Here is a 15,510-nt window from a genome sequence, read left to right as displayed (position 1 = left end):
CCGGCCTACACCACAGCCACAGTGATGCGGGATCCGAGCCACATCTGCGACCTACATACACCACAGCTCAGGGCAACGCTGGATCCCTGAGCGAGGCTAGGGATCGAACCTGCCACCTCATGATTCCCAGTTGGATCCGTTTCCACTGCACCACGATGGGAACTCCTGCTTTGCATTTTAGAAAGCACTTTAGAGCTTGCTCAACAAAACGAGTTTACAGAGTGCAGCGCGATTTACCGAACACATCAGCGTTTTGCCCTTCGCGCACTGACTCCTGGTCTCGAGGCCCCGCACTTTCAGAAAGAGCTTTCTCCAGTTTAGGAGTTAGGAGCTTTCCACCAAGTTGTTTCTCAAGCTTTTGTCGAATTCCTGAGCATCCAACATTCACTGACTCAACTGGTCCTCTGAGGAGGCCTGTTTATTCCAGGTTTAGTTGGGGAAACAGGAGCCCAGACAGGGGAGGGGACTTCCTGACGCCCCAGCTGGTGGGGACAGAGGTGGCTTCCGGGTTCCAGCCTGTCCAGGGCTGTTTCCACTGGGTGACCCCCCTCCCGCTCCCCTACTCCGCCCTGCCTGGCCTGGGGCAGAGTCTCGTCGCGCCCCCTTGTGGAAGATGCGAGAAGCGCTGAGCAACCTCCCTGTCCTCTTGGGGCTCAAGTTTAACTGCGGCTCCTTGGAGGATGGCAGTGTTTTGAGTATTGGCAGGGGTGGGGAGGCCCTGCCATTGAAAAGCCCACCTCATGGAGTCCTTGTTGTGGCTCAGTGGCAAAGAACCCTATTGGCATCCATGAGGACCTGGGTTTGATCTCTGGCCTTGCTCAGTGGGTTAAGGATCCGATGTTGCTGTGAGCTGTGGTGTAGGTCGCAGGCACGGCTTGGATCCTGCACTGCTGTGGCTGTGGTGTAGGCCGGCAGCTGCAGCTCTGATTCGATCCCTAGCCTGGGAACCTCCATGTGCTGTGGGTGCGGTCCTAAAAAGACAAAAAGAAGAAGAAGCACACTTCTTGTGATAAGTGGGGAGACCAAGTACCCGAAGAGGACAGAGGACTGCCCCGGGGGGGGGGAGCCCAGGCTCCGGGGCCGAAACAATCTGGAAAACTCAGAGGAGAAACGTGCCAAGCTGAGTCTAGAACACTGGGCAGCAACTGGAGGAAAGGAGGGGTTCCTGAGGTGGGAGGACTAGTGGGGGTCAGAGACAGTGAGCAGAGCGGGTGGAATGACCGTGGAAGGCGGCACGATGTGCAGGGACCAGGCCGGAGACAGGAGAGCGCAGTCGTTGTGCAGACTCTGGCGTCGGCCTGCCCCTTCCTGGCAGTGTGGCTCAGGCAAGGCACCTACCTGCTGGGCCTCAGGGTCCACATCTGTAAAATGGGCATAGCGGTGGTCTCGACCTCATGGGGTTGTGAGTGTTGACAGAGTTGGAACGATGCCTGATACACTGGCCCTGCACCAAAGAAGTGTTTCTTAAATTAATCAGCAAAGGATCCGGAATTCCCTGGTGACCTTGCAGATAAGGATCTGACGATGTCACCGCTGTAGTGTGGTGGGTTTGATCCCCGGCCTGGGAATTTCTGTATGCCATGGGTTTGGCCGAAAAGTTAAAAAGCCAGCAAAAAGAAAGGGAGACAGAAGGTTTCGGAGGGAACAACAGCAAAATCAGCACAAGAAGATGGATGGGGACAGAAAGCTTGAGACACACAGAGGGTCAGGTTGGGTGACGACTCCCCAAAGGCCTTGTGGGAAGGCGGTCCTGGCTTGGGTGGGGATGAGGGACACTTCAGGGCTCTGGCCAGCTTGCCTTGAGGGCAGGGCACAATGGGTAAGGAAAAGAGTTAAGAGGTCTGGGGCCTCCAATGCCAAAGTGAGGTACCTAACCAGCTGTCCCCGCCTTGTTTCCAGCAGAGGCAGCAGCTGCCCCAACTGTGGCTCCTGGCCCTGCCCAGCCTGGGCACGTGTCCCCAACACCGGCCACCACATCCCCTGGCGAGAAGGGTGAGGCAGGCACCCCAGTGGCCGCAGGTACCACTGCAGCCGCCATCCCCCGGCGCCACGCTCCCCTGGAGCAGCTGGTTCGCCAGGGCTCCTTCCGTGGGTTCCCGGCACTCAGCCAGAAGAACTCGCCTTTCAAACGACAGCTGAGCCTCCGGCTGAATGAGCTGCCATCCACGCTGCAGCGCCGTACTGACTTCCAGGTGAAGGGCACAGGTGAGCCTGGGACTCAGTGGGAGGGAACATTGGGATGAATCTCTTTTAAGAGAGGTAAAGAAGAGGTGGGGGAGGAGTTCCCGTTGTGGTGCAGTGGAAACGAATCCGACTAGGAACCATGAGGTTGTGGGTTCGATCCCTGGCTTTGCTCGGTGGGTTAAGGATCCAGCGTTTCTGTGAGCTATGGTGTAAGTTGAAGATGAGGCTTGGATCTTGTGTTGCTGTAGCTGTGCCATAGACCAGCAGCTGTAGCTCCAATACAACCCCTAGCCTGGGAACCTTCATATGCGTTGGGTGTGGCCCTAAAAAGCAAAACAAACAAAAAAACCACCTGTCGTGGTTCAGAGGTAACAAATTTGACTAGTATCCATGAGGACTCAGGTTAAATCCCTAGCCTTGCTCAGTGGGTTAAGGATCCAGCATGCTGTAAGTGTTGCTGTGAGCTGTGGTATAGGTTGTAGATGTGGCTCGGATCCCGCATTGCTGTGGTGTAGGCCAGCAGCTGCAGCTCTGATTCAGCCCTTAGCATGGGCACTTCCATATGCTGCAGGTGTAGCCATGTGAAAAGAAAAAAAAAAAAAAAAAAGAGGTGGTACATACCATGTTTGATGAGCATTGTCTGCCATGGGCAAAGGAGAGGTAGAACACATCATGATCAATTAGCAGTGTCTGCCCCCAGCCTGGAAGAGGAGGGAGGAAGTCTAAGTTGTGATCAGTTAGTAATGTCTGCTCCAGGCAAGAAATGGTAGAAAGGTGGTACAAGTCATGACAGTACTGTTGGCTGTAGTTGGGAACTGAGAGAGATGGCATACATCACGATTGATTAGCAAAACTTCCACAGGCCAGGGAGAGGTGAGAAGCTGCCTAGATGCCATGTTTTTGCTCAGGAGGAGACTGAGGCACCACAGGCTCCCTCCATGCCTTTGGCCAGCACAGCCATGAGATCTGGCCAGGTGAAGGATACAGGTTCAGTGCAAGGAAGAATTATGATAGATTAACAACCTGTCTAGGACAGGGAGAAGAGAGTGATGGTACACATGAGCTCCTTATGGCGTCCGTCATGAGCCAGAAAAAAGGAGCGAAAGTGGCATGCCACATGATTAATTAGCAAACTTTTCAGTGAATAAGCGAAAGGAGAGAGTGGGGGTGTTATAGCTGAGTCCCAGAAGCAGTGACAATGCTGGATCACCAGGGAACTCAATAGATTCTTTTTTTAAGTTTTTTTTTTTTTTTTTTTTTTGGTCTTTTTAGGGCCGCACTTGCGGCATATGGAGGTTCCCAGGCTAGGGGTCTAATTGGAGCTACAGCTGCTGGTCTACACCGCAGCCACAGCAACACCAGATCCGAGCCATCCATGTCTGTAACCTACACCATAGCTCACGGCAATGCCGGATCCTTAACCCCCTAAGCGAGGCCAGGGATCGAACCCACAACCTCATGGTTCCTAGTTGGATTCATTTCCACTGTGCCACAACAGGAACTCCTTTTTTTTAAGGTTTTTATTTTTTCTATTATAGTTGATTTACAATGTTCTGTCAATGTCTGCTGTACAGCAAAGTGACCCAGTCATTTATACACACACACACACATATTTTTTTCTCACATTATCCTCCATCATGTCCCATCGTAAGTGACTAGATATAGATCCCTGTGCAATTCAGCAGGATCCAACAGATTCTCAGTGTTGCTTGTGGACAAAAGACTGAACAGAGGCAGCACCCATCATCATTCAGGGATAGTGAGGAGGCAAGAGGTGATGCATCATTACTGATTAGCAATGTCTGCCATGCTGGTGGTAGGAGAGAGACAGTATAAATGTCCAGTTTTGCTTGGAGGGAAGATGGAATTCAAAGACCAGTCCTTTCATCTAGCATTTGGCCAGTAGAGCCAGACATCTGGCCAGGTGAGGGGTAAAGTGAGCAAAGAGTTGAATGGGAAAAAAAGCATTATGTTTGATTAGTAATGTCTGCCGTGGGCCAAGAAAAGAAGAGAGATGGCATATGTCATGATTTAAAAGCATCTGCCGTAGGAAAGGGAGAAGAGAGAGGTGGCATGTTTTGCCTGAGGGGGACAGGCAGGAGGACTGTCCTTCCTCCCAGCTGTCAGTTGAAGTCATGTGGGTCTGGCCCTCTCTCCTGCTTCCATGTGCCAAATCCAAGACACCTACCCCTTATGGCCCTGGGGATTGGTGTGGGAGGTGTTGATCTGTAACCAGGAGGCTGGGTTACCCAAGAGGTGACTGCTGAGCAGATGCCAATGCTCGTCGAGAATGACGCACACTCACTCCATGTCCTGCAGCATCCCATGTTCTGCACACACCCTCAGATTGGCTGTCCTCATTAAGCAACCTGCCATTAAGCACACCCCCAGGGCTGTCACACCTGCTCCCCGAGAGATGGCAGGCACCCCAGGCTTTATTTGGAAGCCTCATGTACCAGTTACACATTGGCCTGGATGTGACTTGCCACACAGAAATTTCACAGATCTGGGAGTTCCCTGGTGGTCTGATGGTTAGGATTCAGCACTTTCACTGCTGTGGCCCAGGTTCAATACCTGGGCTGGGAACTGAGATCCCACATCAAGCTGCTGTGGGAGTTCCCTTGTGGTGCACTGGGCTAAGGATTTCCCTTGTGGTGCATTGGGCTAAGCATTGGGCTAAGGAGTTCCCTTGTGGTGCATTGGGCTAAGGAGTTCCCTTGTGGTTCATTGGGCTAAGGATCTGGCATTGTCACTGCAGCAGCTTAGGTTGCTACTGCAGCTCAGGTTTGATCCCTAGCCCAGGAACTTCCACATGTCCTGGGTGCAGGAAAAAAAAAAAAGAAAAGAAATTTCATGGACTCACACAGATGTCCAACTCCACTGCAGGTGTCACATGCACTTAGAAGTCACACACGTAGAATTCCCACTGTGGCACAACGGGATTAGCAGCATCTTGGGAGCGCTAGGACACAGGTTGGATCCCAGTCCTGGCACAGTGGGTTAAGGATCTGGCGTAGCTACAGCTGCAGCTTAGATTGCAACTACGGCTCAGATCTGATCCCTGGCCCAGGAACTCCAAAAAAGAAAAAAAGAAAAAAGATATGGTGCTGTAGTCACATCCTTAGGTTAGGGACACTCAAAAATCACACACACTTGGAAGTGCAGAACCAGGTGTTACCATTACACACACTTAGAAAGCACATATCCAGATGTTCCAGGCAGATCACACACGCAGCTTTACACACACTTATAAAGCACACTCCAGGTTCACAAAGACTTGCAAGTCAGGTGTGCTGATTCCTGCCCAATTCCATCCATCGTGCAGGCGGATTGGCTCACCCTGGGGAATCATGATCAGGACGCCACACCTGGATTTCAGTCACACGCGGATGCCACCGCCTCAGAAGCTGCACACTCGTTTAGAATAACTCACGCATAACAAATCCGACTAGGAACCATGCGGTTTCAGGTTCGGTCCCTGGCCTTGCTCAGTGGGTTAAGGATCCGGCGTTGCCGTGAGCTGTGGTGTAGGTTGCAGACGCGGCTCGGATCCTGCGTTGCTGTGGCTGTGGTGTAGGCTGGCAGCTGTAGCTCCGATTAGACCCCTAGCCTGGGAACCTCCATATGCCCAGGGAGTGGCCTTAGGAAAGACAAAAAGATGAAAAAAAAAAAAAAAACACATATTCACAGTTACCATTTTTGTAGCCATGGCCACTTAGTTACTGCAGAGTGGACCCATCAACCCTCACACGCTGTGAGGGCCACCTGTGGAGATGGGGTCAAAAGCAGAACCTGGCTCTGTTTGCTAATCTCTGCCCTTCCTTGACTTCCTCCTAGTGCCTGAGATGGAGCCTCCTGGTGCCAGTGACAGCGACAGCATCAATGCCCTGTGCACACAGATCAGCTCTTCTTTCGCCAGCGCTGGAGCACCAGCACCAGGGCCAGTGCCGGCCTCAACAGGTAAACTGGGGCCCTTCTTCTGGGGCAGATGCCCTGCAGTGCCTCTTCTGCACCGTGCCCCCTCCTTCAGGCAATCTTAGAATCCCTGACAATCTTGGAATCCCTCAGGCTTGGGACCATGGATCATCTTAGAACCGTGGGGTCCTCTTAGAGCCAAGGGTTCATCTTAGGACCATGAGATAACATTAGAACTATGGGGTTGGTCACCTTAGAACTATGGGATCAATTTTAAACATTCCTGTCTTAGAACCATACAAGTCAGAGTTCCTGTTGTGGTTCAGAGGGTTAAGAATCCAACACAGTCGTTCATGAGGATTTGAGTTCACTCCCTGGCCCCCTTAGTGGGTTAAAGATCCAGCGTTGCCACAAGCTGCAGCTCAGACCTGCTGTGGCTGTGGCTGTGACTTAGGTCTGCAGCTGCAGATCTCATTCAAACTCTAGCCAGGGAACTTCCCTGTGCCGCGGGTGTGGGTGTAAAAAAAGAAAAGAAAGAAAAGAAAAGAGACCTATAGCTCCAAACAGGTTTGGGGCCAGGAAACCTTGGAATCTCAGAGCCTTAGAAGAATGTTCTTCGATAAATAGTGCCACAGACTCACCAAAGAGCCAGGATCTTTTTTTTTTTTTTTTTTTTGGTCTTTTTAGGGCCACACCTGCAGCATATGGAAGTTCCAGGCTAGGGGTCCAATTGGAGTTGCAGCTGCTGGCCTACACCACAGCCACAGCAACTCAGGATCCAAGCCATGTCGGAGACCTGCGCTACAACTCATGGCCATGCCAGATCCTTCACCCACTGAGCAAGGCCAGGGATTGAACCTGCATCTTCATGGATACTAGTTAGGTTTGTTGCCACTGAGCCACGACAGGAATTTCTTTTTTTTGGGGCGGGGGAGCCAAGATCTTAAACTAGAAGTGTAGAAGCACCTTGGAATTGCAAACTATGTAAATTTAGAACTCTAGGATCTTCAGAAACACATTTAAAGCTGTTGGAACTTACCCACTATATTAGAAGAGTACACTCTTGGAATTCTCTTGTGGTGCAGCAGGTTAAGGATCCAGCATTGTCACTGCAGCAGCTTGGGTCACTGCTATGGCACAGATTAGATCTTTGGCCCAGGAACTTCCACATGATGCAGGCACAGCCAAGACAAAAACCAAAAACCAAAAACCAAAAACCAAACCAAAACAAAACAAAACAAAAATAGCATACTCTGAAAAAGATGTGTGCAATCTTAGAATTCGAGCCTCCTAAAACAATGCATTATGGGAGTTCCCTGGTGGCCAAGTGGTTGAGGATGTGGTGTTGTCACTGCTATGGCTTGGGTCACTGCTATGGCAAGAGTTCAACCCCTGGCCCGGAAACCTCCGTATGCTGTGGGTGCAGCCAAAACAAAAAACAGTACATTGTCAAAATATGAGAACCAAGGGTGATATTAAAAATATTTTTAATTATAGGAATTTCCGTTGTGGCTCAGCAGGTTAAGAATCTGACTAGTATCCAAGAGGATGTGGGTTAGATCCCTGGCCTTGCTCACAGGGTTAAGGATCTGGCATTGCCGAGAGTAACAGGTCGAAGATGTAGCTCGGATTGGACCCCTAGCCTGGGAACTTCCATATGCTGCAGGTGTGGCCCCGAAAAGGAAAAAAAAAAAAGTTAATTACAGGTTTGGCCCTCATCAGTCAGAAGGGAAGCTGGCCTGGGTGGTTGTCAGCCTTTCCTATGCTTTTCCATCTTAGGACCTTAGAGTCTTTTTTTTGTGTGTCGTTTAAGGGTCACACCCTTGGCATATGGGAGTTCCCAGGCTGGGGGTCCAATCAGAGTTATAGCTGCTGGCCTACACCACAGCCACAGCAAGGCAGGATCTGAGCCGAGTCTGCGACCTACACCACAGCTCATGGCAACACCGGATCCTTAACCCACTGAGCAAGGCCAGGGATTGAACCTGAAACCTCATGGTTCCAAGTCAGATTCGTTTCTGCTGTGCCACGACGGGAACTCCGAGAACTGTATTTTCTTAGCTCTGCAGGACCTCACGTGGTCTAGGATGCTCAAACCATCTGCCCAAAGTCCGCACAGCGAATGAGGAGCAGAGCTGAATGCAAGGCAGGCAGCCTGGGCCAGAGTCAGAGCCCCAGCCTGGGGTTCTCTCTGCTGCGGCCCACGCCCCCTAACTGCCGCTCTCCTCTCTCCAGGGACTTCTGCCTGGGGTGAGCCCTCTGCGCCCCCTGCAGCTGCCTTCCAGCCTGGGCACAAGCGGACCCCTTCGGAGGCCGAGAGGTGGCTGGAGGAGGTATCCCAGGTGGCAAAAGCGCAGCAGCAGCAGCAGCAGCAGCAGCAGCAGCAGCAGCAGCAGCAGCAGCAGCAGCAGGTGGCCTCAGTGCCCGCCGTGCCCCCTGGCCTGCAGCCCTTCCCCACCCCCATGGGGCCCTTCGACGCTGCACCTGCCCAGGTGGCCGTGTTCCTGCCACCCCCACACATGCAGCCCCCTTTTGTGCCCGCCTATCCAGGCTTGGGCTATCCACCCATGCCTCGAGTGCCCGTGGTGGGCATCACACCATCACAGATGGTGGCCAATGCCTTCTGTTCAGCCGCCCAGCTCCAGCCCCAACCCGCCACCCTGCTCGGAAAAGCCGGGGCCTTCCCACCCCCAGCCACACCCAGTGTCCCCGGGAGCCAGGCCCGTCCCCGACCCAGTGGGGCACCCTGGCCCCCAGAGCCAGCACCCGCCCCGGCCCCTGAGCTGGACCCCTTTGAGGCCCAGTGGGCAGCATTAGAAGGCAAACCCGCTGTAGAGAAGCCTCCCAACCCCTTCTCAGGCGACCTGCAGAAGACCTTTGAGATCGAACTGTAGCCCGAGCCACCCTGCCCACCCCATCATCTCTAGGGGCCCCACGCCTGGGAGTGGAGGCCCAACCTCTCCCCTAGTCCTGCTCCCTAGGGCTGAGCCTCCCCCCCTCCCCCATCCCCCTCTAACACCTTCTCTGGACCGCCTCCCACAACCACTACAGAACCGACTTTGTGATGCCCAGGTTGCGACAGGATGGAATTCAGGGACGGAGCCAGCCTGCCTAAGAGATCCATTCCTCTGCCAGACTTAGGCTGGCATCATCCCCTCCCCCGCAACCCCAAACACCAGGGGACGGCCACAATCCTACGGAGCGCCCTTGGTTCAAGCTACGTTTCCCAGTTTCTGTTGTTGACCTTCTCCCTTCCAGGGTTGGGTGGGATGGAGAAGGGATGCCCATCTGGAGGCTCTCCTGGGCCCCAGATGAGTGCCCGCCCTGAGTCTGGTCATCCCCCTGCCCCCCATACACAGCACAAGCAAAGGGCTTCCTTCTGCCCACCTGCTGCGTTCACTGCCAATGCTGTGCTCACCTCTCCCCTCCCCTTGAAGGCCCACGTCATCTTTGGGCCAAGGTCTCATGGGGGTGGGGGTCAAGTTGGGGGCCCAGGAGGCGGGGTAGGGGGAAGGGGAAGAAGATGCTCCGTTACCTCACATGGGTACCCGCTGGGGAGGCGTCCGGGAAGAAGAAAGGGGTGCCTGGCGGGTACTTTTCTATCTTTTATTTCCAGATTTTTTTGTATCTAAACTTGCAGATTTGTATTATACAAGGACAGCCAATAAAGGAAGAATATAACGGTGCCCCTCGAGAAAGCAGGGTGTGTGTCCAGGCAGGAGGGTTGGAGATGGAGCTTTTCCTCCAAGTCCTCTCCTAAAACCAGAGGGAGTAAAAAGTGTCTCCCTGCATATTAACCTGAGTAAGAGCATGGAAGTGGGTAATGCTGACCCAGCACTAGAAAAGTGGGTGTTGATGGGTACCCCAAATTAATCACCCCGTTTCTATTACAGATTCTGAACCAAGGAATTTTTTTAAATTATAATCTGCTGCTAATAAGTTCAGTAATAACATTTTCTTTTTTTGCATTTTTTTTTTTTTTTTTGTAAGGACTGCACCTGCAGCATATGGAAGTTCCTAGGCCAGGGGTCCAATCCCAGCTGCAGCTGCCAGCCTAGGCGACAGCCACGCCAGATCTGAGCTACACCACAATTCAGGGAAACAGTGGATCTTTAACCCACTGAGCGAGGCCAGGGATCGACTTGAAGATGATGCAAACGATGGGACTAACGGGGAAACTGAGGCCACGCAGCACAGAGAAAATCAGGGACAGAGTCAAGACCCTCTTCCGTGCGCGAGGCTGATCTTCACACAAAACCATCCTTCGCTGTGCTGAGAGCGGGCTTTCCCAGACCGACCTTCACCTCCCCCAGTTCCTGCAGAAGCAGATATTTTGGGCCCGCGGAGCTCCACTAACCCGTTATCTCCTCAAGACCTCCCACGGGCTCCTCTTAGCTGTTTCCCCATCTTCCCTCCCACGCCCAATGGAGACTTTCGTTCTTCACGGCAATTTTCTCCCCCTAGAGACTACGGCTCCGGGGTTAACCTCCCACCTTCCACGTCCTTCAAGCGTCGCCTCTCTCAGAATAGACCCAGGGCCGCGGAGTTAACGCCCCCGCTTACCCGGGGACCGCGTCCCACCGGGAGCTGCGTGAGGCAGCGCCCCCACTCTCTCCCCCTCGAAGCCAGGTTTGCGGGGACGTCCAGCCCAGGCTGACTCGACGCCCCCTTCCCTGAGCGCTTTGGGAAACCCCGCCTCCCAAGCGCCTTCGCTCCTGAAGCCCCGCCCGGCGGCGACGGCTACGTAGGAACATTCCGCGCGAGACCCCGCCTAGCGCCCCGCCCCCCTCCGCGGCTCTTTTGAAAACCCCGCCCTGCGCCACGGCAGCCGGGCGCCACGGTCAAGGGCAGACCCCCGCGGCGCCCTGGCCCCCGCTGCTTCCGCCTCCCGCCGCCCCTGTGGCCGCCGTCTCTTCGCAACTGTTCCGCAGACAAACAACCCTCCGTCCTCGATGAGCCGCTCTCATCTCCGGCTCCTGCAAGGCCCAGCGGATCCTCGTAGAGTCTCCCGAGCGCGGTAGCGCAGCACCCCCGTGTGGCCCTGCCCTGGGGAAACGCGCAAGGGCCGGACCGTGGCTCTGCAGGAGAGACCCGCCCGGCTTAGGCTAAAGTAGAACAAGTGTTAAAGGAAAAGAAAAAGAAAAAAAGGCATCACAGTCATAGACACCGTTATCCTCCAGGGTCTGGCTCAGCCGCTCGCTCCTCTAGAAAGACCTCGCTGACCCCTTCCATCTGGATCTCCTGCGTCCCCCATGCTTCCCCCCATCCCGGCCCTGGCCCACCTGCCACTGTTCCCCTCCACCCAGCCCTGACCCTCTGGGCCGTCAGCAGGCCTGTGAAGCCAGAGACAAGCGCTGTCTTTAGTCACCGCTCTGTCCCCAGCATCACCCAGGGCAGCACAGAGGAAGGCTCAGATGACCTGCCGCGCACGTTCTAGGGAGCAGTCATATACTCCCTCCCACAGATTTTGCTTTGTTTTGTTCAACAGTTTTCCTCAGCTGTCACCTATGTATCGTAAGACTCACCTGTTTTAAGTGAGGTAATGATACTGGGTGATTGTTTTGACAGGAGTGCAGCCATCACCACAATCCAATTTTAGAACACTTCCATCACCCTGAAAAGATCGCTTGTGCTCACTTGCCGTCAATTCTCATTCCTGTTGCCAGCGTCAGCCCCAGGCAACCTCTGATTACTTCCCCTCATGCTGCATTCTTTTCTTCATTTTACCAGCAGTTTCAGAACTACTTGCTTCTATCAGGTACTGAGAGCCCAGGGTACACAATGACATACACAGGCCCTGCCCTCAGGGACCTCAGGTCCTGTTGGGATAATGGCCAACAGGAACATGCGTCTGCTCACGCATTTTTCTTTTTGTCTTGTCTTTTTAAAAAACTCCAGATTCATGGAATTCCCGTCTTGGCGCAGTGGAAACGAATCTGACTGGGAACCATGAGGTTGTGGGTTCCATCCCTGGCCTCGCTCAGTAGGTTAAGGATCTGGCATTGCTGTGAGCCATGGTGTAGGGTCACAGATGCGCCTCAGACCCCACGTTGCTGTGGCTGTGGTGTATGTAGGCTGGCAGCTGTAGTTCTGATTTGATCCTTAGCCTGGCAACCTCCACATGCCACTCGTGCAGCCCTTAAAAAAATAAAATAGAATAGAATAAAATAAAATAGAATGCAAAACACCAGATTCAAGCCGCTGTCTGCGACCTACACTACAGCTCACAGCAACACTGGATCTTTAACCCATTGAGCAAGGCCAGGGATCGAACCCGCGTCCTCGTGGATACTAGTCGTGTTCATTACTGCTGAGCCACAATGGGAACTCCCTGCTCACTCATTTCTTCGTTCAAAAATGTGTACTGAACACCAGTGCCAGCTATTATGCTAGGCCCGAGGGTTATATAGCACTGGGGGGGGGGGAGAAATAGCTCCCTTTGCTGGAATTGATATTCTAATGAAAGGATTTAAAAAAAAGGAAATAGGAGTTCCCTGGTGGCACGGTGAGTTAAGGATCTTGCATTGTCACTGCAGCAGCTTGGCTCCCTTGCCCAGAGACTTCTGCATGCTGCAGTAAATAAATAAAGAAATAATGTATATATGTGATATAATGGCTGGTGGTGAAAGTATTATGAAGAAAATAAACCAGAGGAGGAGGTAGCAAGAGATGGGGTTCAATTTTATTTTATTTTTTTTGCCTTTTAGGGTCATACCCACAGTACATGGAGGTTCCCAGGCTAGGGGTCAAATCAGAGTTTCAGCTGCCAGCCTACACCACAGCCACAGATCATGGCAAAGCCGGATCCTTAACCCATTGAGTGAGGTCAGGGGTTGATGCTAGTCCTCACAGATGCTAGTCAGATTCATTCACCGCTGAGCAACAACGAGAACTCCGTGATGGAATTCAGTTTTTTTTTTTTTTTTTTTTTTTTGGTCTTTTTGCCTTTTCTGGGGCCGCACCCACAGCATATGGAGGTTCCCAGGCTAGGGGTCTAATCGGAGCTGTAGCCGCTGGCCTACACAGGAGCCACAGCAACTCGGGATCCGAGCCGCATCTGCGACCTCAGCTCACGGCAACGCCGGATCCTTAACCCACTGAGCGAGGCCAGGGAGCGAACCCGCAACCTCATGGTTCCTAGTCGGATTCGTTAACCACTGCGCCACGACAGAAACTCCTATGGAGTTCAATTTTAAACAAAGTGGTCAGGGAACACCTCTCTGAGAAGAAAGCATTTGATCAGAGACCTGACTGAAGTGAAGGAGCCAAGTCTGTATTTGAGGGAACAGTGTTCCTGGAGGGGAACAGCCAAGGCAAAGGCCTTGAGGTGGGCACAAGCTGCAGGTTGGAGAGCTGGAGGGTCCTGAGGACAGTTGGAGATGAAGTCAGAGAATACAGGGGGCTGGATCAATAGGCCGGTGGAAGCCATGATGAGAGTTTGCCTTCTGGTCTGAGAAGGACAGGAAGCCCACTGGAGATTTGCAGCAGGGGGGTAACATGATCTGATTTACATGGTGTAAAGGTTCACTGACTGCCACAGGCGAATTGGACGGATTATGGGTTGGCCAGCAAGGAGGTGGGGACTTGGGTTGAGAGGTGGTGATGACTTAATCCAGAGCAGGAACAATGGGGAGGGAAGAGAGCAGGCATCAGGCAGTGATTAGGAGATAAAATCAAGATATGGAAGATTGAGGAGCTCCGTGGTGGCTCAGTGGTTCACACATCCGACTAGAAACCATGAGGTTGTGGGTTTGATCCCTGGCCTCACTCAGTGGGTTAAGGATCCTGTGTTGCCGTGAGCTGTGGTGTAGTTTGCAGACTTGGCTTGGATCTGGCGTTGCTGTGGCTGTGGTATAGGCTGGCAGCTGTAGATACGATTCTACCCCTAGCCTGGGAAACTCCATATGCCGCGGGTGCAGCTCTAAAAAGACCAAAAAAAGAAAGAAAAAAAAAAAAAGAGTATGTGGATATCCCTTGTACTTTTTTTTTTTCTTTTTTCTTTTTCTGGCTGCCCTGTGGCACATGGAGTTCCTGGGTCAGGGCTCAGAGCTGAGCCACAGCTTCGGCAATGCCAGATCCTTTAACCCCCTGTGCTGGGCTGGGGATTGAACCTGTGTCCTGGTGCTGCAGAAACACCACTGATTCTGTTGCACCACAGTGGGAACTCCTAGAATTTTTTTTTTTTTTTTAAGGGCCACACCAGTTGAATCAGAGCTGCAGCTGCTGGCCTGCACCACAGCCTCACCAATGCCAGATCTGAGCTGTGTCTGCGACTTACATGGATATTAGTGGGGCTTGTTACTGCTGAGCCACAACAGGAACTTCCGAGATGGAGTTTTCTAGAGGCTTTGTGACATGTGATGATGTCAATGCTCTGCCAGCTAATGTGCTTCTGGATTCTTACATATTCAAAGTATCACTTTTGGAGTTTCTGTGTGGAAGAGTAGGTTTAGGATTTGGCAGATGTCATTACAGTGGCTCAGGTTGCTGCTGTGGCACAGGTTTGACCCCTGGCCCCAGAACTTCCACATGCCATGGGTGTGGGGAAAAAAAAAAGAATCGAGTCCACAGAGTCGGTTTTTGTTGTTGTTGTTGTTGTTGTTTTTTTTTTTTGTCTTTTTGCCTTTTCGCCTTTTCTAGGGCCGCTTCCCAATGCATATGGATGTTCCCAGGCTAGGGGTCTAATCGGAGCTGTAGCCGCCGGCCTATGCCACAGCCACAGCAACGCGGGATCCAAGCCGCGTCTGCAACCTACACCACAGCTCACAGCCACGCTGGATCCTTAACCCACTGAGCAAGGCCAGGGATTGAACCCGAAACCTCATCGGTCCTAGTCGGATTTGTTAACCCACTGAGCCACGACAGGAACTCCCAAAGTGTCAGTTTTAAGCTCTACTATAGTAGTTATAACCCACACAAATAAAAGCTCTTTGGGGTCCTCAATATTTTCAAGCATGTAAGAGGGTCCTGATGTAAAAAAATTCCAGAACGCTGCTTGTAGCATCCCTTTCCCAAGTCACTGACAATCACTAAATATTCCATACATTTCCAGAGGGCCCCAGGCACTGCCCCTTGGTAAGAATCACAGCCATCAGCTGCTCAGGGCCAGTTGGAGTCTCTGTCCCTCAGGTTTGTGGAAGGGGATGTTAAAATGGATTTTTTCCCAGGATCTCCAGAATTGATGCTAGACATGGAGTTGGGGACAAAAGCAGCCAAATTCCCCACAGCCTAAGTTCAAGGTCACCATGGTTGGAATCAGCCACTTACCAAAAAAAAAGAGAAACTCCGAGTTCCCGTTGTGGTGCAGCAGAAATGAACCTGACTAGTATCCATGAGGATGCGCGATTAATCCCTGGCCTTGCTCAGTGGGTTAAGGGTCCAGTGTTGCCATCAGTTGTGGTGTAGGTCACA

At 52.5% G+C, this 15,510-nt stretch overlaps 1 protein-coding gene across 4 annotated transcripts in view; it reads left to right on the top strand.

Moving 5' to 3' along the window:
- NUMBL (NUMB like, endocytic adaptor protein) overlaps nucleotides 1-9,785 on the top strand; it is a 28,140-nt gene extending 18,355 nt beyond the window's left edge. For 2 of the 4 annotated variants that reach the window (XM_021094402.1, XM_021094401.1), the window contains exons 8-10: nucleotides 1,903-2,205; nucleotides 6,022-6,144; nucleotides 8,335-9,785. In XM_021094402.1, coding sequence (XP_020950061.1) covers nucleotides 1,903-2,205; nucleotides 6,022-6,144; nucleotides 8,335-8,993 — 1,085 coding nt within the window. In that variant the 3' untranslated portion in view covers nucleotides 8,994-9,785. Of the gene's footprint in view, nucleotides 1-1,899; nucleotides 2,206-6,021; nucleotides 6,145-8,334 lie in introns of all 4 variants that reach the window. The other 2 variants (XM_005655856.3, XM_021094400.1) reach the window with 1 other exon arrangement.

The sequence above is a fragment of the Sus scrofa genome, chromosome 6 (genome assembly GCF_000003025.6).
Source record: "Sus scrofa isolate TJ Tabasco breed Duroc chromosome 6, Sscrofa11.1, whole genome shotgun sequence".
Lineage (NCBI taxonomy): Eukaryota > Metazoa > Chordata > Mammalia > Artiodactyla > Suidae > Sus > Sus scrofa.
This window is presented reverse-complemented; position numbering and strand designations above follow the sequence as displayed.